General features: G+C 41.7%; 1 protein-coding gene and 1 long non-coding RNA gene across 13 annotated transcripts in view; one reads left to right on the top strand and one right to left on the bottom strand.

Annotated features, from left to right (window-relative positions):
• The window catches only part of Slc38a9 (solute carrier family 38, member 9), a 76583-nt gene that overhangs the window by 3887 nt on the left and 49511 nt on the right, over positions 1 to 23185 (bottom strand). For all 12 annotated transcript variants that reach the window (XM_087621713.1, XM_087621711.1, XM_087621710.1 and 9 more), the window contains 4 exons: positions 21230 to 21337; positions 10367 to 10473; positions 3775 to 3888; positions 1643 to 1791 (listed from right to left, as the gene is read on the bottom strand). In XM_087621713.1, coding sequence (XP_087477839.1) covers positions 1643 to 1791; positions 3775 to 3888; positions 10367 to 10473; positions 21230 to 21337 — 478 coding nt within the window. The remainder of the gene's footprint in view (positions 1 to 1642; positions 1792 to 3774; positions 3889 to 10366; positions 10474 to 21229; positions 21338 to 23185) is intronic.
• LOC147996068 (uncharacterized) lies at positions 1559 to 22765 on the top strand. The gene is made up of 3 exons (XR_015673972.1): positions 1559 to 1951; positions 6343 to 6930; positions 22548 to 22765. It is a non-coding gene; the product is annotated as an uncharacterized LOC147996068 (long non-coding RNA).

Raw genomic sequence — 23185 nt, 5'->3', positions numbered from 1 at the left:
GGTGTCTTGAGGAAAAGCAATTGTGCAGTGTAGCTGGGCTGAACAGTCTCGACAAATGTTCCTTAAAATGCAGCTCACAGCAGCCATCAACACTTGGTGATGAACTGACATTTCCTTCAAATGAATGTTGATGAGTTTTGCATTTAAGGAAAACAACAGACAGTATTTGTTCCTGATAGTTTTTGATACGAACTAGGATTTCAGAGAACCTGGCATTTGCTACTTTGAGTGTGATGGCTTTTCAAAATTTGAAGACCTTTTTGGATGAAGCTGGTGGTGGTATTAATGGACGTTGAGTTTTCATGACATATAAAGACGTGTGTGAACATCTGAGACCTATAGAAAACTCTGTGAATTCACCAAAGACGATGTCACAAAATCATTCAGGAAAAGAAAAGCAAAGAGCAAGGGAACCCAATGGATTTTAAGAGTTTCTGATCATACAACTGGAATGAGGAACTACACTGTGATGCATTTACAAGTATCTGCCAAGGCTATGAAAAGTACTACTTCTTTTCCAATTATACAATTACATAAGCTGGAATTTTCTTCACATATTTAAATAAGATAACAGTATAACAGATAATGCAGAAACTCGAGAGTTCAACTGTCAGCCAGCAAAGCAAACATTAAAGATGTATAGCTATGAAACCGTTTGGTTTTGGGGTCAGTTATTTTTCACAAGGGTCTGATTCGTGTTAATAAGTGATAGCTTTACTATAGTTTTTGAGTGGCGTGTCAGGGCCTCCAGAGGGCTGCATTTGTTTTCCACGTTGACCTCACTGCTTCCAGTCTCCTGTAGGAGGAATTACAGGTGGAATCCCTCTGGGTTTGAACTTACTGATGTTTTAAGGAATCCACAGATACCTTAAGATCCTCAGTTTAATTTTTTACACTGAATACTGATAGATGTGTCTTTGGAAATGAAGGCTCCTGTACTATTCAATAAGATGTCTGAGCATAAAGAAGGCTTGAACCCAAAACAGCATGCACTGTCTGTGGAGCATGCAGCTGTAGGGCACATGGCAGCGTGCGCTGGTCACAGGGAAGTCTGGGAACACAGTGATGCTCTGTGGACATTTCCCGTGGAGAAGGGTAACTACCTCAGCAGAGCTTTTGCAAAAGGATGCACAATTCCTCCGCACTCACTAAGAAGCTAAAATTCTCATAGCAATTTAAACTTGTTTTAAGTACGTAAGAAATTAAACTCATACTATGTCTCACCTTCAACACTAAATACTGAGCATTTCTATGAAAACATACAACTATTAATAAGCATACATGAATTGATATCCAATAATTAAAGGTATTGGCTCTTATGAGCACATGCACCAACATAGGGTCTAAGTGCTATAAACTTCTTAGCAAGGTGTTCTTGGTAGCAGTCAGATGTTCACATAAATACAAAAGACATCAGAGCTAATTGACTCTCCGGGAAGGAATGGACATCAAATTGTCCCAGGCAAGGGCGTGGCTTCTCTATTTAAAGCTCTTCTGGGAAACAGACACTGTGATCTATCCTTAGTAAACATTCTCATTACGCATTTTTTTATATAGCAAAGGGTTGGTCACATTAAACTGACCTGTTTGCACAGTCATTTGTTGCTTGGCACATCTTGCTGGCCAAGAGAAGAACCCTTACCTAGGATAAATGTCACCGAAGATATGGCCCAGGAGCTGAACGCGAGCCAAGTAGCCTAAGAGTGGGTACACAGTCATCATCTGGAAGAGCAGGCATATCCGTGCAATGAAGGACAGGGTGTCACTGCTGGGGAAGTTGTCCAAGAAGTTCTAACCCAAGAAAGACAATGAAGTCGCATCAAAACTCAACTCAGTACATTCAAATTCACAAGATATTTTTTTTTGCCTATTTTGCACAAAGGCAATTCCCAAATAGTGGTTTATGAACTGATGCCCATCTACAAACTGCTTGCTAACTATCTGTCAGGAGGTGAGTACAGAAACAAAATGACATAGTTAGAAACTGATTAAAAAATGGGCACTGGCATAGTCTAGTTTATAAACATTCTGGTCTGAAAATTACTCTATATTGGAATAATAGAGGAAACTTTGTTCTTCACAACAGACAGACCAAGAACACAGCTGTATAAAGTTCAAATACAATAAGCAAATCTGTTCCTAATTTACTTAAAAGGCAAATTAAATTTGATGGCACTGTATCTTTGCTATAGTTCTCTGGCTTTTCTTTCTCTGACACTATAGCACTTTCAAAGAGTGTACACGGTGGGTGTGCATCTGTCACCTGTGCATGGTGAGCGTGCATGTGTCACCTGGGCACGGTGGGTGTGCATCTGTCACCCGTGCATGGTGGGTGTGCATCTGTCACCTGTGCATGGTGGGTGTGCATGTGTCACCTGTGTACGGTGGGTGTGCATGTGTCACCTGTGCATGGTGGGTGTGCATGTGTCACCTGTGCATGGTGGGTGTGCATGTGTCACCTGTGCACGGTGGGTGTGCATGTGTCACCTGTGCACGGTGGGTGTGCATCTGTCACCTGTGCATGGTGGGTGTGCATCTGTCACCTGGGCATGGTGGGTGTGTGTGCATCTGTCACCTGTGCATGGTGGGTGTGCATTTGTCACCTGTGCATGGTGGGTGTGCATTTGTCACCTGTGCATGGTGGGTGTGCATGTGTCACCTGGGCATGGTGGGTGTGCATCTGTCACCTGTGCATGGTGGGTGTGCATGTGTCACCTGTGCATGGTGGGTGTGCATTTGTCACCTGTGCATGGTGGGTATGCATGTGTCACCTGTGCACGGTGGGCATGCCTCTGTCACCTGTGCACGGTGGGCATGCCTCTATCACCTGTGCATGGTGGGTGTGCATATGACCCCTTGTGCCATCAGCTCTTGTAGTCTAGCACTGAGCAGGGAGGATTTACTTTACACTTAGGCTTGCTTTCTTCATGTCAGTTGTTTATCTAAAAAATTTGAGAATTATACTTTTCCTTTCAACTATGAATACCACAAATATTCCTATTCCCTGGGGAGGGAGCTTTATGTGGACTTATTCCTATCAGGGGAATTTTCTGTAAACGCTTGGCTGCCACAGAACTTCCACCAAGAGAACACTTCCAGCTACCACACAGCAGCAGCTGCTGTCTCCTGGTAGAGAACAGTATCAATGCTGCTGATATATACCTTGTAACTGGCTCAAAACACCACCACTGAACTGCAAGAGGGTTACCTCTGACCAGAAATCAGCCATGGTGTGGTGTTTTCACAAGGAATCCTTCGACACTAAAGACGCTACCACTTCTAAGTTTCACTACAACTTTTTGCTGGAGGTTTTCCTCTTCCTGGTTCTGGCTCACGTCGTTTAATTGTCTGTCTCTGCTTTACTCCTTGTTACTCAGTTGCTAAGCTATCCTGAAAGACTGGTGAATTAAAACCGGTTCATCCAGGACACTTCTACAGCTCTGGAAAATCAGAGGCCTCAGTGGAGTCTTGGTGGAGGTTTTGGGAATCCACGTGAACACTGGAAACTGGTCTGTTCTAAGAGAAATACATATATGTGACAGTGGTTGTTTGAGCATTCCAGCTGCCCCGTATGCAGAACCTCATTCCAGAGTTCTCATAAAATCCAATGGAGCATGCTTGGATTCTGTTACTTGATGCAAAAGGGAGCAGAAACCTGGAAAGGCTGGGGAAGGTTGAGGTGATATTCAAACCCAGGCCTGACTACTGGTCTTGCTCCTGTATCCTTCTGCCTGCTACAAATACAGCGTCACACGGGCATACACAGTATCTTACCTGTTCAATACAATCTTTGGGTAATGGAGGTGAAGGGAATGAGGCAAAAACCAGGACACCAATATAGAGATAGGTCAATGTCACCAGCATATAAGCAATGCACAGGTCTCTCACCTGTATGCAAACACAGAATAAAATGCTCACTCAATACAAAGAAGTCACAGTAAATCTACTTAAGCAAGAATGACAGATAAATCCAAGTTTATCTTTTTATTTTATGTGTTTGTATACATTCTAATTTTCACAGAATGCAGCAATACACACACACACACACACACACACACACACACACACACACATCTGATTAAGTTACTCTGTCTAATTTGGGAAGCTAATTTAAACTGTGGCTTTAAAATGACCCAAGTTCTAATTTAATTTCAAAAGGTAACATTTGTCAAATTAAAAAAATAAGTATAATAACAAAGACAACAAGAAAGTATAAGCCACTTTTGGGTTGACCTGCAATTTTTAAAAATTCTTTTTTAGCAAATTAGCTTTTATCATCAAAGTATGCGCAGGCCATGGAGTGGAACATCCCCAAAGATACTTAATAAAGAAGGAATAAAGTTGAGGAGCAGACAAGTAAGCACTAAGGACAAGCTTCACAAACTTAAAGCTAACCAGAAGGGTATTTGAAAGCGGCTGTTCACATAGCTGTCCAAAGCTGTTACGGGAATCAGCAAACAGACAGACTATTACGGCAAGCAGCCTGCGTTCTTCTACTGCTGTTCCCATCCTCCCAGCCCATGCAAAATAAAAAGCTCCAGAGACTGAAGGCGGCCAGCTGCTGGACCCAAGCAGAGCAGATTCCACAGCTTGCAAATCGTCTCCACCACTTAAGTTACAGCCAAATAATTCAGCACAAAGGAACTGTAGCAACAGGCCTATTCATTTTAGATAGAAATAACGCAAAAGCTGGGAAAACAGATTAGAAAAAAAAATTCCATGTGGTTTTTAGGCTTGGTGGCATGGCAGGGATGTCTGGAATTAGGGGACGTTTTTGGATTTTTCTGGATGAGTCTTGAACTGGGCTGAAGCAGCAGCAGTGGTTTATAAACTTGAGATTCATAGATCTGGTTGAGAAACAAACAACCACCTGCGAGAAACCTTAAGGTGAGTTCTGAACTGACAATGGAGTATGCCAGGGACTCCTATCAGAAAAGAGACAGTGGCCCAGTCTTTGAAGCGAGAGGCTTTTTATGCAAATTGGCCCCAGGTCTTTTGAATCTCTGTGAGAGCTTAAGGAGAAGGCCTTCCTCTTTAGTCCAAGAAGAAGCTCTAGGGCTTAGCTCAGGCTAGAATTCACTTTCCCCTGGGGTGGGGGTGGGGTCCCACTCTTCTGTGGGGTGAGCAAAAACAAATCAAGGAATCCTATTTTCACATCAAAAAGTAGCTGGCTTCAATGACAACCTTTCAAGGCATTCCAGTCTCCACCCACTCAAGCTGGCTCAAGAATTAAGGCAGCCTCCTTTCAAAAAAGATTTATTATTTTTATATATGTGTGTTTGTTGGTGCATTAAATGCTGGCATCCCAGATTCCCCCTGGAGCTCGAGTTACGAGTTATGGTGGTTGTGGGTACCTAATGTGGGTGCTGGGAATTGAATTCCTCTGAGAAGCAGTACAAGCTGAACCAGCCATCTAGCCCAATGTAGCCTTTTCAAGGAAAAAAAAAATCGTGGGGATCTGAGGATGGCTCGGTAGTTAAAGTGCTCAGTAGATAAGCACGAGGACCAGAGTTCAGATCTCCATTAACCCACATCAATGCCAGTCCAAAGAGTGAAAGTGAATGGCAAGCCTAGCCTCATCTGTGCGCTAGCTCTGGGTTTGACCGAGAGATTCAGCCTCAATGAAGTGGTAAGCACAATCAAGGATGATCCCAAGTTCAACCTTGGGTTTCTCCACATGTCCACACATATGCATAGCACGCATGCATGCATGAGCGCTGGAACAAACAACAAACACCTGAAAGGCAAAATCAGCTGTGTCAGAGAGAGAGAGGAGAGAAGGATTTCACTGACAGTCTTAATTTATAAACCACCTGAATGGCTTTAATCCAACTTCCTGTAGAACAAGTACCTTAGTGAGATCTAGGGAGCTGTGGGAGCTGTGAAGGATAATTCTAAGGCCAGAGCTTCCCAACAGTGTTCCTTCCACTTCTGTCTTCTCAGGGTACTGGCCATACACAGCCATACTTGTTCTAAATGCCATTAGCTTTCATTATAGAAACAATCCACTTAAAAGAGTTATTGCTATTATTTTGAATTTATGCATGTGCCTACGTCTGTGTCAACCAGTATATGTGCATAGGAGAGCATGTGTCCACAGAGGCAAGGGGAGGGTGCTGAATTCTTTGGAGCATGCATTACAAGCGGTTGTGAGCTGACCAACGTGGGCGCTGGGAACTAAACTTGGGATTTCTGCAAAAATTGCTCACACACTTAAAGGCATTGCTTTAGTTCCCCAAATAATCAATATTTTGAAAAAAGTTCTCAAGTGAAAAGATGTCCCTTGACATTAAAAATAGTCAAGCTTAGTAGTTCTTTTATCATTTTTTTTTTTCCAAACAGATGCACAGCACTGGACTATGAGACACTAGAGACAAGACTGTCTTTTTTACCTTATACTTCCAATGGCCAGGACAATACTGGCCATAGCAGGAACCTGTAGGAGAAGATGCGGGCACGAGCTGGCAGCCAGCCTTCCTGGCACACTGAGTTTTTAAACAGACGTACAGCACACCATGCCCCAGACAGAGGTCAGAACACTGAGTTCTGAAGTGGCCTGAGGAGCTAGTAGCTGGCCTGTGACTGAGTCTGCACTCTGCGTGTCTTCCCCATGGAGACGCTGGTGGTGTGACTGAGGTAATGTACTAACAGTCACAGTTGATAGGCCTCTACTATAGAACTGGTTGCTCACTGCAATAAAGCAGATGCTGTTCCCTGCAGTTGTCTCCAGAGTGTTCTTCTCCATGTCCTTTACCCACCCACCAGCTTGTGATCTTGCTGGGGAACGAACATCCTAGTGACAACACCCACCAGCTTGTGATCTTGCTGGGGAACGAACATCCTGGTGACAACACCCACCAGCTTGTGATCTTGCTGGGGAACGAACATCCTGGTGACAATCCTGGTGACCGACCAACGAACTCAATACAGGTAACAATGCATCTACCACATCAGCGCTAAGCCCCTCAGGCCATCTCATCTGACCCCGGCAAAACCCTACAACACAGCTGCAGCCCATTTCTTTACTTTGGTTTGTCAAACATTGTTTGTCCCGGGAACTGTTCATAACAGTACATCTGCTATAGTAATGGGAGTTACGATGGTTGTATGATCTTTGACAATCTTTGTTACAACATTAAAGTTTTAGTATTTGTTCCAAATGGAGAAGGAAATGAAAGAAAGATCAGCATGTGATTTAAAATACAACAACAAAGGGCCTGGGGATGGGGCTAAGTGGTATGGCACTTCCCACATGCACAGCGCCCTAGGCTCAGTGCCCAGCATTGCAATGAATGAACAGACAAATACATGAATTAATCAGAAGTGTTGAACATTAGATTTTTTTTTTTTGAACTTAAGAGTAAACACCTCCATCACCCCAGCCTGGTTTTTAAGGATGATGGGACCTGTCTGTCACTAATCATGCTATGCCACTGTTATTTACAGTGGTTTGTGAACTGAGGCTGGTGAGCATTATTCTATTCAAGGTCCATAGTTCAAATCCTGGGCTAACTAAAATTTGAACCACATTGGGACTCATGTAATCTGATCTGCAGTAATTAAATCTGTGCATGAGGGAAACCATGCAAGGTGAGAATTGCCTGCAGTTTAACTTATTAATCTTAGCATTAATCAGGAGGCAGATCACAGTGAGTTTCAAGTCAGCGTGGTCTATACAGTGGGTTCCAGGTCAGCCAAGACTGCACAATAAAACCTTGTCTAGAGCAACAACAGAGACAACACCCATAAAAAAACAAAGCAAAAACACGACTTTGCTAGTAAACTACTTTCTGTTTTTTGAAACAGTAGTAGATGACCTTGAACTCCTGAGTTTCCTGTTTAGCACTTGGAAGCAGAGAAAAGTTGGGCTTTTGATTTCACAATTTTATTTTTAATGTAGGTATTTATAGCTATGCATATTCCTCTAAATATAGCTTTAGGGACAACTCTATAAGTTTTAGTATTCTGGATTTAACTTTTCAGTAACCTGCAAGTATTTTTAATTTTTCTTGTGACGTCTTCTTTGATTCGACTGTTATATAGGAAGATGTGAGTTAACTTTCATATATTTGTAAATTCCCAAATGTCGGTTACTGGTTGACACTCTTACTTTGCTATGGCTAGAGACCATACCGGGCATAATTCCCTTTGCCTTTATTGACACTTGTTTTGTGACCTAGCGGGGACCCCATCTTGGTAGGTGTTTCTGAGTATCTGAAAGGAATAGACATTCTGCTACTGAGGAGACTTTTGTAAATGTCAATTAGATCAAGTAGATTCATGGTATTTTTCATGCTTTCTACATTTTTAATTTTTTGTCTATTTTTTCTACCAGTTATGAAGGAAGGAAAAAAATTCCAATTATAATTGTGTATTTGTCTAGTTTAGTTTGTTGTTACTTCATTTATCTTAATTTTAAATCACATATTATTAATGTGTCGAGTGTGTGTGAAGGAAGTGTGTGCGTGCGTGCGTGTGTGTGTGTGTGTGTGTGTGTGTGTGTGTGTGTCTGTGTCTGTGTGTCTGTGTGTGTGAAGGTCAAAAGACAACTTTCCAGGGTCAGTTCTCTCTTACTGCATGGATCCCAAGGACTGACCTCAGGCTGCCAGGCTTTGCAGTTAAGAGCCTTTACCTGCTCTGCCGCCTGCAGGCCCACTCCAATCACTGAGTGAATGAATATAGATTCAGTGTTACTACATTTTATTTAATTCTTCTTCCTTTCTTTCAATGACTGTATTTCGATGCATAGTTTCTGTATGACCTGATATTAAAGCAAAGTAAATAGAAAGCACACAGCATTTCCTCCGCAATGCATGATGTCTTTACTTGCAGACTCCATCACAAACAAGCTTAGAAAAACTAATAGACTTAGCACAGAAACTGAGAGAAAAAGGAACCCAAATGAAGAACACTGTGATCTAACAGTATCAACTAGATAGTACTTCATTTGTAATATTGCATGATCAGTAACTAAGAATAAACACACTGTTAACTAATACTTTTATAATATTAGTAAATGGCTAAATCTAGGTCAGACATAGGATGAACTTATTCCTATAGGACAGTTTCTCAAATGTAAATTTTATACTATCACCATGGTACTTCCTAGTGAATCAGTCCATAAGGATCACAGTATAATCACTCATCATTATCATTTGTGCTGCTAGGAACACAATAGACTTTATACTTTCTTATATTCCAAGGCATAGGATGTTATCATTATGCAGGTGAAGGCAGGTACAAGATAGAACAAGAAAGGAAGGATGTCATTGGATGAGAAAGGAAGGATGGGTGACAGAAAAGTTTTAGAGAGGAGAAGGAAACTGGGGCAAAGAGAGGAGAGCAGCTCAGAGAACATGGAGGCGGATGTTAAGATTTGTCTCTGCACATTTACAGGTCGTTATGAATATTCCTAAGGAATGGATGTGTACAGGGCTTTGTATGTCTAAGTGGGCAATTATATCTTATCAATTGGATCAGAGGTTATTGTGTTGTGTGTTCTTTCATGTGGCGATTTAATTGAATTCAAGAGAGATTGTGGTGGCTGCAGACACTGGGCCGCCATGGAATTGGGATGCGTATTTCTGGCATGGTGGCAGCCTGCCTTGGGAACTAGAGCCTTAGAGAGATTGTTGCCAGGCTCAGAGAGGCAATTGGCAGTGTGATATGGGATGGAGCAAAGCGGTGAGACGCTTTGCAGACTGAGATAAAGATAACTAACAGATGTCTTGGGGCACTACAGTGCCAGATCTAGTGTTAGGGTAAAAGAAACCTCCATTTTTTAATATTAAAATTATATTTTTATATTAAAAGTTTCTTAATGATACCATGTAGTTAATTTTATTTTTAACAAATCTGACAATTTTTTATTATAGTGCTTGGAGCATTTACATTTAATGTAATTTTCAATGTTTAAATCTAGTAGCTTGCTATTTAGTTTCTTTTTTTGCATATATTTTTTTGTTCTTTTTCTTGTCATTAGTATCTTCAATTTTTTATAATTATTATCGGAGTTTTATTAGTTGTACCTTTTAATTTTTCTAGTAGATTATAGCAGCCTGGCAAACTCTGTTCTATGGGTCAAATCTGACCTGCTGTCTGTTTTTGCAAATAAGGCTTTTCTGGAATATAGATATTACATTAGCATTTGTTTATTTATTGTCTGTGGCTGTATTCATACTACAACAGCAGGATTGGGTAGCTGTCACAAGAACATGTAGCCTGCAAAGCCTAAAATACTTACCATCTAAAGTTTTCATGTGTTTGACCACTGATCTATAATTTACACTTAAAGAGTGCTTCAAACATAGATTAAAGTCTGTGCTTAGGAAATACTGAGGCAGCTTCCACCGAGTCAGCTACTCACATTATTTTCTTGGTTCTTGTTGTTTTTCAAGAGTGTGATGATACAATTGTGAATAAAGAAGGCCAGAGTAAGCACCCCTGTCAGCTGTGGAAACTGAGCTCTTATCTCTAGGAGAAAAGACAAAAACAACACGTTAAAGTGCCAAGTAGACCATGAGTCAGATCAGCCACCAGAATCAGACCCTCTTTTAAAGTTATTATTATTATTATTTGCCTCAGGGAATAAGAATATTCATATCCCTTTATAAAGTCCCTCAAGATGAGCATTAAACATGGTCAAAACCCTTAGAAAGAAAGGGAGAGAAGGAAGTGCATTCTGTGGCTTTCTCTCCGTCACCCCTAGCTGAGACCCCACAATTAAGTTTAAATTCAGGGTCTGTCTATGAGTTCAAAATCTTCCTCTCTTCTAATACCTGAGCTTCTCAGAAAAGTTCCTCTAGAAATGGAGTCACAGAGAGGAAAAATGGCTAGTCATGGTTCTTAGATGACAAATCTAAAATGCATTTCTTAAAAATCAAACTGGATAAACTAAGATATAGTTTTGTTGTGGAATGTAGTATTTAAAAATCATGCTGTTGAGATTTAATACCAGGACAAATGTCTAGGAATCAAGCTTGTCAAGAACGACTTTGCCTTTTTTTAAAATACACATAAACAGCTGTAGATTATGTTCTCAAAAGAAGAAAGCAAAAAATGCTGAATCACTGGTTTTCCTCGGTTTATAGACTCTATTTCAAATTAACAACCTAATTTTCTGTAATAAATATTTAAAATAATAGTCTATAAGCATTATTTAGAGGCGGGTAATAAATATGTGAACAACTAGTTACAGGGAGTCAGGCTACAATTTACTTGGCAGCACTGGTAGGTCTAGGCACAGCATGTGGCAACGTAGAGAACAATCTACCTCGGATTCAGCTTGGTGCAAAGAGCAGAAGTGTAGAAAATGCCTCCTCACTGCACTGCTGTAGAGAGGAAGGGAAACCACTAAGAATCAGTCTCCAGCTCTAAACACGAACAGAAGGGAAGGCAGCAATACAGAGAGCTTCCCTTCCTTTTGCTCGATTTGTCTTACTGCCCCAGCCTCCTGCGGTCCATACTCACTGGGGTGAGTCACCACCATGCCTGGCTTATTCTGTTTTCTGTCATATTTCCTGCCTGTCACCTTTTATCTGTGGACGCAATCCTTCCTTGGTTAGCTTAAAAAATGTTTTTCAATAATCTTTTTGCAACACCTCTTAATGAACTGAGGTCACTTCTAGTTGACAACAGCATTAACATACACTATTACAAAAGCACTGTTTTTGAAAATGATAAACTAACTCACTGATACGTTTAACAGAGGAATAACTGACAAACTCTTGAGCTGGAATCCAAAGTAAAGCAGCTAAGTAGAAAAACAAACCAGCAATCATGGCGGTTCATGCCTGCAGTCCTAGCACTGGGAGGCTGAGTCCGGGGTCAGTCTGGGCTATTTAGTCAGTTCCAGGTTTAACCTTGGCTAGAGTGAGATCCTGTCTCAAAAGGCCACCTGCCCCAATAACAACTTTCTTTTATACATATAACAACAAGTTAGAAGCTCTGAAAAAAAAAAAAAAAACAAGCGAAACAATCCCATCCATATCAGCAGAACAGACATAAAATTTGGCCTATCAATACTTTCCTTTCTACAAGCTAAAATGTACATGCATGCACTTAGACGTGTTACCATGGGAGTACAAATACTCAGATCTCCCTGAGTGGGACCCTAAGCAAGGAGATTGCTAGCTGATGGTCTCTGGCTGCAGCCCTTGGGTGTCTGCTGCCTTTTCCTGGCCCCAGTCATTCTACTGGACAGCAACTAGCCAACCCGAGGGTCGCAGTGCATTAGGGTTTGGGTATGTTTGTGTGACCCTAGACTATTCTAGAGGCAGGACTCGCACTGAGGGTCATAGTGGGCTGGCCAGGACTTCCGATTTTATGTCTGTCCAATCTGTTTCCATTCTTTCTCTTCTTTCCTATGTATCTTGACCATGCTTGGTCCGGCTCCTAACCATTTTGGCACCTGCTTACAGGAGAACCTAAACTGATCTGGTTGGTACTGGAAGTGGTCTGAGAAACTGGGAAGTGAGAAGGGATCTGGGGCCTGGCTCACTCATTTCCGTATCATCTGTGCTGTGGTTTATGATAGATCCTAAGTTTCTTTTTTGTTTTGAGATGGGATCTCATGTAGCCCAGGCTGGCCTTAAACTCACTATGTACTTGAGAATGACTTTGAACTACATGGTCCTCTGGATCTAGCTCTCTGGGATTAGAGGTGTGTGCCACCATCTGCAGTTTCACGAGGTGCTGAGGATCAAACCCAAGGTCTCTTGTATACTAGGCAAGCACTGGAAGAACAGTGCTAGCCCAGCCCCAAAGGCTCCGACAGTGTTTCACTGTGAGTGAGAGTGACTAACAGAGGGAAAGCGGCCCTGACCTCACCCTTTCTGGGGATATTCCATCATGACAGCTTACAGCTTCACTATAAATTCTGTTTTCAAGCAGAGAACTATAGGGCCATTCTTCCTTTTTTCTGACGCTCTTCTGAGCACATAAAAGCCTATCTTGCAAGTGTGGGAGGAGGAGGAGGAGAAGGTCATGACTGGCTTTCAGAGTTATATTTAGCTTAAAAGAGAAGGCTGTTCACTCCAGTCCATGCCTTTTAGGACTTCCGACCATTTTCTCAACAGATATTCTTTCACTTGAGCCATTCAGATTCTCATGATGTCCTAGATGAGTCATGTTACTTCAGGCCTTAACTGGGCACGGCATGCCCGAGAATTCTCCAATTCTCTCTTAGAGGTCTCCTTTTAGCCATTAATAGATTCCTCAGAGATCCTTTCTCTGCTTTCTCTTATGTGTGCAATCCCTCTGTACTGCAGGATGCCTTCAGCGTTTCTTTTTATTATGATGGCTACTGCATCAGCTGCCCGACTGCTCAACTGCTATCTCTTGGAGAACAGTGGCTTATGCTTTCTGTAACACTGGCACACGGCAGGAACACTATTTTCAAAACTGAAGGACTCTCAGCCATGGACACAATCAACATTCTACTTAAAAATATTTTAGAGCTGAGATCTATTAATTTTGACTGGTCTCAAAGAAATCAATCTGTCTGTGATGCCTTGTAAACTTGGTCCTTTTCAAATTGAGGCCTTTGCAGTTAGCTGACACAAATACTTTTTGAACAATATTTTTTTAAAAAAACTTGAGATTTTCATTGTTATTAAGATATAACTCATATGTTTTATTCATGTAAGGTGTACACTTACATGGTTTTTAGTATGCTCAGAGTTGTGTGATCATGACCACAATGTTCTACCATATGGATACATTATACTTTATATACTGACCGGGGATAGACATTGGGTTGCTTTCACTTTTATAATTACGAATAATGCAGTTATGAACACACACACACACACACACACACACACACACACACACACACACACACACACACACGGAAATATGCCAAATACGAATTTTCAAAGGATATAACATTCATGCTATGATTATTACCTCATAGTTAAAGAAGACATTCGCAATGAATTTAAAGAGCTCTAAACCTCTAGAGATGGTGTCAAACAGTTTTGCACAGTGGTTGTGTCCAGTCCATGCAGCTGACACTGTTTACTGACTGTAGCTGCCCCAGGTCCTCACCAGCACTTGCTTTTCTTCTCCCCTACCTTTTCTGATGCGTCTCTGAATGTCACATTGTATGTCTTATTTGCATTTAACTGATAGCTAATAAAAATGGTGTTTTGAAACCACTTAATCTTTCCTTTGAAAACGTGTGTGAAAAGAGGATTCGAGTTACTGCTGGGGCGGAGCTACGGTGCTTGCCTGGCACATGCAAGACCCTACACTGATTTCACTAGGAGGTGGTGGGGGTAGGGAGAAGATAATTTCAATAAATATATCTAACGAAGTACTCACACCCAGAATAAAGAAATAGAAGTTAAGACATGAAAAACAGAAGAACGCCCAGAGAAGTACTTCTCCAAAGGGCAGATCCACAGGTCTAGTGACAAAATGTGTCCCTTGCTGGGCACGAGAGGACATATGCTTGTTATCCCAGCACTCAGGAGGCTGAGGTAAGAGGGTGGCTGGGAGTTCCTAGCTACCTGGGTTGCATGGACAAACCTTGCATAGAGAACCAAATGAACAGAGGAGCCATTTTTATTAGCTATCAGTTAAATGCAAATAAGACATACAATGTGACATTCAGAGACGCATCAGAAAAGGTAGGGGAGAAGAAAAGCAAGTGCTGGTGAGGACCTGGGGCAGCTACAGTCAGTAAACAGTGTCAGCTGCATGGACTGGACACAACCACTGTGCAAAACTGTTTGACACCATCTCTTAAGCTGGACACAGCATGTTCTTTGACCTAGGTTTATACCCATGAGGAGGCAGCCATGTGTTCTGCAAGATGCATGAGAATGAAAGGTACTGCAAAATGAAACTAGTAGCAAAAAGTTAGAGACTACTCACATCTTCCATAGTGGCAAAAGCAGACTGTGGCAGAAACACAAAGCAGTGACAAGAGCAATGACCTACGAATAACACATGCACCAGTGTGGACTGACCTCACAGGGTAATGCTAACTGAAAGATCCAGCCCCCAAACAATACATACTGTGTATCCCATTCATATGATGTTGAAAAGCAGGCCTAACCAATCTTTGGTGTGGCTCTCTTATAGGGAGACAGTGACAAGCAGGAAGAATAAGAAGATCCAGTCATTAGCGTTTTGACCTGAATGCTGGCCAGATGATAGCTACAGTTTGTGGAAATCAAACTCACACAGTTTTGCATATGAATATTCTGCCTCAATATTGAAGCTCCTAAGCAAATGAAAATCAAAGGGTAGGGGATATACACAAAAGTAGATACAGATTCTATTTTATTTAGAGATACTATTAGGCATCAATATGTGGTTAAAATGCAGTCTGCTTTCAACAAAACTGTTCCAAATGCATGAGGAGGAAAAAATTTTGTTTTCTTGTTATATCAGAACTGAATAATGCTAAGAAAATGGCAAAGTGGGGGCTGGGGGGAGGCCAAGTCAGTACTTACCATGTAATCATAAAGACTTCAGTTCAGAGCCCCAGTTACATGCTTAAACCAACCAACCAAACAAACAACAAAACTTATCAGCACTAGAGAAGTAGAGACAGGAGGATCCTCACGCTTACTAGCCAGGGTATCAAATCGAACCCACAAGCTCTGGTTCATCTGAGACCTTGCCTCAAAAAAGGGTTACAGGTTGACTGTGAAAACACTGATATGCAAACCTCTGGCTTATGTGTGGTGCAGAGAGAGAGAGAGGAAGAGAGAGAGGGACAGAGAGGGAGAGCACTAGTGTCTAAATCTCTCTGAGCCAGCTTGTGAGGGCTGGGTTTTTGTTTGTTTGTTTTGTTTTATTTAGTTTTTGAGATAGGTGTTACTATGTAGCCCAGACTGACTTCTAATTTGTGGTCATCCTTCTGGCTCAGTCGTCTGGGTGCTAGCGGTACAGGTAAGGTATGAGATACACTGTATCTAGCTCAGAAATGCCACCTTAATTGCAGCTTTAATTATACTAATTGTTAAGTGTTACTCTAGTGTGGTGGTTTATACCTGTGATCTTAGCACCATGGAGGAATGAGGAAAGAACATGATTTGAAGGCTATCCTCCGGTACACAGTACATTAGGCCAGCCTAGGCTACATAAAACCCTGTCTGCCTCCCTTTCTCCTCAGAGAGGGAAACACAAGCAAAAATTGTTAAAGGTTAAACAACAATGGAGGCATGGTTTAGTCACTAAAGCACGCTCGGAGCACGGAGAAGGAACTGGATTCCATCCTCACATGTGGTGCTTATAGTCAACACGGGATCAGAAGGGCTAAGTAATCACATCCGTAATTTGGATTTGAAAAATCAAGTATTATTTTTATGATTATGATAGAATTCCTAGTAAGCTGTGCATTGAACTGTTTTTTTTTTTTTGAGAAAATAAACTCTTTTCCTTTTCAGCCCTTTAGCCCTTTAGTTAATACTAGTTCCTCCCCAACTTTTTTTTCATATTTCTTTTTTTTTTTTAATATTTACTTATTTATTATGTATACCTCATACAGCTTTCTGCCTGCAGGCCAGAAGAGGGTGCTAGGTCTGATTATAGATGGTTGTGAGCCACCATGTGGTTGCTGGGAATTGAACTCAGGACCTCTGGAAGAGCAGTCAGTGCTCTTAACCACTGAGCCATCTCTCCAGGCCCCTCCCCAACTTTTATTCAAGCATTGTGAACTCTCCCCTCTCAATCTACATAAAACATCAAACATGGTTTGTAGGCCACCCTGGGCGTCTGTCTACATCTTGCAGTTTGTCTGGCCTTCCGAGAGGCCTGTTCCTAGTTCTCCCTTCATCATGTCTCTTACACCGTAATGTGACTTAGAAGGAAGTAAAAAAGCACATTTACTTAGTCAATAATTCTTTGTTTACGTCTGTTTTGTGTGTGTGTGTGTGTGTGTGTGTGTGTGTGTGAGAGAGAGAGAGAGAGAGAGAGAGAGAGAGAGAGAGAGAGAGAGTGTGAGTGTGTGGCAGTCAGAAGACAGCTCGAGGGAGCTGGTTCTCTCCTCGGATTGTGTGTGTTGGGGATTGAACTCAGGGCGCCAAGCTTGGCAGCAGCGCCTCTACCCACTGAGTCAGCTCACTGACCAGCAACACTTATTTCTTATTAGCACTCAGTGTGCGCCAGGACATACTATAGGATCTGGGACTAAACAGTAGTACAGTAGTTTACAAAACAAAAATACCACTTCTTGGGGTTGGGGATTTAGCTCAGTGGTAGAGCGCTTGCCTAGGAAGCGCAAGGCCCTGGGTTCGGTCCCCAGCTCCGAAAAAAAGAACCAAAAAAAAAAAAAAAATACCACTTCTTTTCTCAGAGTGTAATATTCCAGTTAAAGGAGACAGATTTGTAAGTGGAAAATGAATTTTTGGTATTGGAATTCAAGAACTCAAAACACTTAGAGACATTTCTGGATAAGTTCCTTTTACTGCAAGTTTTGCTACTTGGTAACACTCGGGAACAAAAATGGATTAGAGTAAGTTGGGTCCCCATGATCCTGACTCATTAAAATCAGGCATATTAACAGATACCACAGGTACATGCATACGAGATAAGAAGAGCTTTAAGAAAAGTCTTAAGGAGTCTGGGGTGGACGGATGGGTAGTTGGAGATCTGAGAACACAGCGCATTCAGACACTGGGAATGGGGAATGCCAACATCTGAGATAGCAATGTGCTCAGCCTTTTCACACAATGCAGGAAAGCCAGTGCAGTGTGGTGTGAGTCAGAGGGAAATTGGGTAGATGGGGAAGGAGCAGAATCCTCAGGCCAGACCGGCTGTAAGGACTATGACATATAGTAGACCTGGTGTCATTCTCAATGACACATGAAACCATTAAAGATTCCTGTGGGTTCTGGTTTGTGTTCTGTTGTTTTTGTATTATTTGTATATTATTTTGTATGAGACTTACTATGCCATTCAGGCTGGCCTTAAACTCCAGATCCTTTAAGGTATGCATGGTCAAACTGGCTTGGGTTGTTCTTCAAGTGTTACTCTAACTGCTGGGTGTAGAACAGTTTAAGGTGGAGAAGACAATTAGTTAGGAGGACACTACTATAATCCAGACAGGAGATTAATAGCTTGACATAGTTTTCTTTGGTCAAGATGCTAAGAAGTCAGATTACCAGCTGTTTTAAAAAATAAAACAGACATACTTTGCAGATGGATTGAGTGTGGATGGAGAACAAAGACTACAGTATTGACCAATGGAAAACTGCAGCTTTTGTTTTAAGCTAGAGGAGCCTGAGAGAAGAGCAAGTCAAGCACGCTGCTTGACAGACGGACACTTAAACAAGTATTTGGTCTTCATCACTTTGAGCTGGACATATCCACAGACATCAATGTAGACAGAGAGAGAGAAGGTGTGAGTTGGGCCCATGAGAATGGACTTCATGAAGGATCTGGGCAGGATACAAAATTGGGACTGGTTACCACACAGACAATATATAGAGCCAGTTGACTGTGTGGGATAAAAGTCTTTGAATGACTACGAAAGTAGAATAAGTGCTTAGTGTTCCCCCAACTACTACCTGAGAGCAAGGCTGATGGTAGACTTACTAAGAAGTCGAGGTTTAGAAATAACAATACAGGGCAAGCAAGATGCACTTGCTGCTAAAACTGACAACCCGAGTTCCATACTTATTGTACTGGCTACTTTTATGTCAAGTTGACACAACTAGTCATCAGAGGAGAAGGAATCTCAGTTGGAAAATACCTCCATAAGATCCAGCTATAAGGCATTTTCTCAATTAGTGATTGATGGGAGAGGGACCAGCCCATTGTGGGTGGTGTCATCCTTGGGCTGGTAGTCCTGGGTTCTATTAGAAAACAGGCTGAGCAAACCAAGAAGAGCAAGCCAGGAAGCAGCACCCCTCCATGGCCTCCAAATGAGCTCCTGCCCCCAGGCTTGAGTTCCTGTCCTGACTTCCTTTGGTGATGGGCTGTGATGGGGAAGTAAAAGCAGATTTAAGCCTTTCCTCCCCATCTTGCTTTTTGGTCATGGTGTTTTGTTGCAGCAATAGAAACCCTAACTAGGACACTCAGTAACCACAAGTTGGAGGAGAAAACCAATTTCAAAAATTGTCCTGTGATGTCCACACACATGCTGTGGCATGTGCATAAATAAATGAATGTAATGAATAATTGTAAAAAAAAATAAGAACACACAAAGTTCAATCAGAATTGCACAATACTGTGACTTCTCATGAGGACAGGAGAGTCTTACCCTCCAATGCTCTGTTATTTAGTTAGCCTCTCAGACAGTCCCTAATCACAATGTAGTAACTTTAGGATCCTAACTATGAAACTATGCCTTGTTTACTCTTTGTTGTTTCCCCTTTGTACTATATAAAACTGGACAGTGGGAAATGAATGACTTACCATCTACTTAGAAATTTCTTTTCTGTTTCCCAGATGACTTTTTTTCCTTTCCCTGGTTATACATCTTTATAAACATATTTGTTTTATGTTTAGGTGTAATCGTGTCTGTGTGAGCATGTGCATGTGAGTACATGTACCCACAGGTGTAATCGTGTCTGTGTGAGCATGTGCATGTGAGTACATGTACCCACAGGTGTAATCGTGTCTGTGTGAGCATGTGCACGTGTGTACATGTACTCACAGAACACTGGTCCCTTGAAGTTGGAGTTACAGGTGGTGGTCGCAGGTACTGGAAACCAAATGTGAGTCCTTTGCAAGAGCGACAAATACTCCTAATTGCTGCATCTTGTGTCTAGCTCCACTAATTATCTATTTTTAGTGTACTATCATTAGTAGGAACTTTCCTCACTATTGCTTAATAAATAACCATAGAGTATTAAAAAGCAATATCCTAGACTATTCTGTTTTCTGTTTTGTTTTTGTTTTTTTTGTTTGTTTGTTTTTGTTTTTGTTTTGTTTTGTTTTGTTTTTGGTCTTTTTGTGTCAGGGTCTCTCTATTAGGTAGCTCAGCTGTCCTGGAACTCACAGAGATCCATCTGCCTCCTCCCACCCAGTGCCTGGATTAAAGGTGTGTGCCGCCATGCCATCCTAGAGAGAAGCTTGCCCTTTCAAGGACCAGTATGTTGGAAAAGCAAAGCTAATAAAGTCAAATGGTCTGAGAACAAGTAGCCATGGTAACATAACAGCAATTTCCAAAGACTAACCACTCAGTACAGATTGAGACCTATGAAGGCTATAACAAACAAACAAACAAACAACAATAACAACAACAACAGAGAGGGAGACAGCTCCAAGTACAAACTTCAGAACTATGGCCAGATTCTGAGTAGTGACTGGGATCGCAGACTGCTGGAGTTGGTGGCGGAAGGACAGAAAGAACACAGACCAGTCTCTAAACTAGAATTGAATGCTATTCTCCCATGATCAGTTTGCAAGATATTTTTGAGGCAGTCATTTTCATTTCATAATCTTTCTTCTCACTTAGTAAAAATTCATTCATTTATTCATTGTTTCATTGCTTCTTTAATGTCCTACATCTTTTACATTTGGGTGAAACTAAATTGTCACATTATAATCAAGAGGAAAAATGGGACAGATACAAAAATCCATTTAATAATCATAATCTTAACCTGAAAAGCAATAAAATTACAAACAGAAAAACCCATAAGGAGAATGAGTTTTCTCCCTTCCCTTCCCTCCCCTTTCCTCTTTCCTTCTTTCTTTCTGTAGATAGGGTCTCACTATGTGTACTATATAGCCCTGGCTGGCCTGGAAATCACAATAAGGCCAGGTAGCCTCAAACTCATAGCAATCCTCCTGCCTCTGCCTCCTGAGTGTTGGGGCTAAAGGCATGTGTGCCATCCTGCCCAGCTAAGAACAATGATTTTTATGGGCAATATCACCAACATGCATCATGATGTTCTAAGTCTCTGACATTCAAAGCATGTGCTCCTTAGAAAGGTCTAGAGAATAAGTTTTTGTTTTTTCAAGTGCATTATAAATTAAATAGACTTCAAGAGTCAAACTGAAAATAAAGCCCTGGTTATCCCTAGCTGCCTGAAAAACCAACTGTTGTCCTATTTTGATTATTTATTTATTTTTGTTTTCCTGAGGCACATCTCATTCCATGGCCCAGGCTGGCCTAGAACTCAAGGTAGCCTCCCAAGGGCTGAAATGGCAGGTGGATCGATACCACATTAACCTTGTATTACCTGCTTTAATCTGACAGTTCACAGCAGTTAACTTAAAGAACATGTTATCATTATGTAATGATTTCGTATTTTGACAAACTCACCTGGTACAAAAAATTCTGTTGGCGCAAACCAGTGAAATTCCAGATGGAATCCTAAGCGAATAGCCTTCAGGGTAACAATGAAAATCAAATAGAGGACAGATACCGTACCTGTAAGGGACAAATGAGCAAACCCAGAAACCATTTATCATCTTTGTATATCTTACAGACTACTTTAAAAATCTGGACTGGAGAAACTATCTTGATTGATTATTCCTATTTAAAAAAACAAAACAAAACCCCAGCTAGATTCTAAAGACTAAAAACTAGCCTTGTGGGTTATCAGAGAATGAAGCAATGGCAGTAACAAACTTAAGGACACAAGACTAGGGACACCATGAGTCACTCACTGAATAGGAGCTGCTCAGTTACTTTGGGAATCCAGTGGAAGCAGCAAGCAGACTCCATTACAAAACTGACAGTTATACAAGAAAAAAGTGAAAACCACTTCTTTTGGTTTTGGTGTTGAGAGATAACCAACACATGGGAAGTTTGCCCAGTTAATTAGAAGTGACAAGAAAGTAAAAAACAGGGAAAGAAAAATAGCAAGCACGAGAAAGGCGAAGGGATGAGCTAGTGGATGGCTACGTGCGGCTCTGCCACACAGTTTTTAGTAGTGTAGCAATTAGAGGACCGTTATCTTTTAATTTAAAGAAGGTTTTTGCAGTTCTGGGAATCAAACTCAGAGCCTTGTTGGTCCCCACTAGGTGAGTCCCCACAGCTGCAACCCCAGAGTATTCCTGTTAAGAAAGGACATGCAGCCATCACGGAGGACAGCAGAGCTGTTTATGAACGCCCTTGGATGCTGCTGCTCTGAGGTGGCAGTTATAGGAGGAAGGGGAACGTCAAGAAGGACAACTGCAGAATGTCCTGGAGTCTGCTTGGAAGCCTAAGGATGACGGTGTCTCACTGTGCAGACCCTGTGAGCTCACGTGCTTGTGAGAGACTTGTGCCACAGGGAAGTCAGAAGGGAGTCAGGGAACCACAGTGAACTCTGCAAGCTGACCTATAAGGGTTTAGAGATTAGCTGATTCAAAAAGATGAAGAGAGGAGGCCGAGCCTATGAACAACTCGTTCTCATGCTCATGCTGGCTGGCTTCCATGAAGGAGATAGTCGGAGGCCTATCTTTGCGCTTTCCTTTCTTCTCCTGCGAACCCAGCTACATTCTGGTTTTGATGTCCTAGTTCTTCCTTGATCTGGTGGGTATTCTGATGATTGTACACTGCAAGCTGCCTGCTGGGAGAGCTTTAGAAAGGGGTAAAATCCTGTAGACTGTTTGGGCCTAATGAGTCTTTACAATTTGTATCTCCATTTCTCTAGTTAACGGGACCTGAGCTTTCACCGGAGTTCTGTCTGTCAACTTAAATAGATTCAAAATATTCTTTTGGAGATTTCTGTAAACACACACACACAGAGGTGTGATCCTTTAAGGAGGCAGCTGCACTATGAAATCAAAACTGAGGAAGAGCGAAGAGCAAGAGCAAAGTAAACCCAAGAAGCCGAGCTAGGACTGGGGCAGAGCTCAGCAATAAAGGGTGCTGCCCAGAAGGCACAGGGCCCTGTTGTCTGTCTGCTTACTTTTAAAGCATTGGGTTGAATGAATGCTTTAAAGCATGGATGAATGAATGAATTGGATGAATGAATGAATGAGGAAGAAACTTAGCTACGGAATGATCTTCTATGTTTAAAGTTAGATGATCAACACCTGGCTGCCCATCGCACTTGGTTCTCTCTGTAGCCGAGGATGACCTTGAACTCCCGCTCCTCTGCCTCTATCTCCTGAGCACTGGGTATGTGTCAACAGGCCTGGCTGTGTAATGCTCTTAAGTGGGAGTTATTGTGATACCTCCTCAGACTTTAGTCTATTTCCTCTAGCTGCATTCTCACAGGAAATAAGAGTCGTTCAAGAAGGTTAGACGGGAAACCTAGTAATTCACATCAAGAAAACCAAACTAAAA

This window comes from Rattus norvegicus, chromosome 2 (assembly GCF_021556685.1).
Source record: "Rattus norvegicus strain SHRSP/BbbUtx chromosome 2, alternate assembly SHRSP_T2T, whole genome shotgun sequence".
Taxonomy (NCBI): Eukaryota; Metazoa; Chordata; class Mammalia; order Rodentia; family Muridae; genus Rattus; species Rattus norvegicus.
The sequence above is the reverse complement of the archived record's forward strand: the minus strand, read 5'-3'. Positions and strand labels throughout refer to the sequence as shown.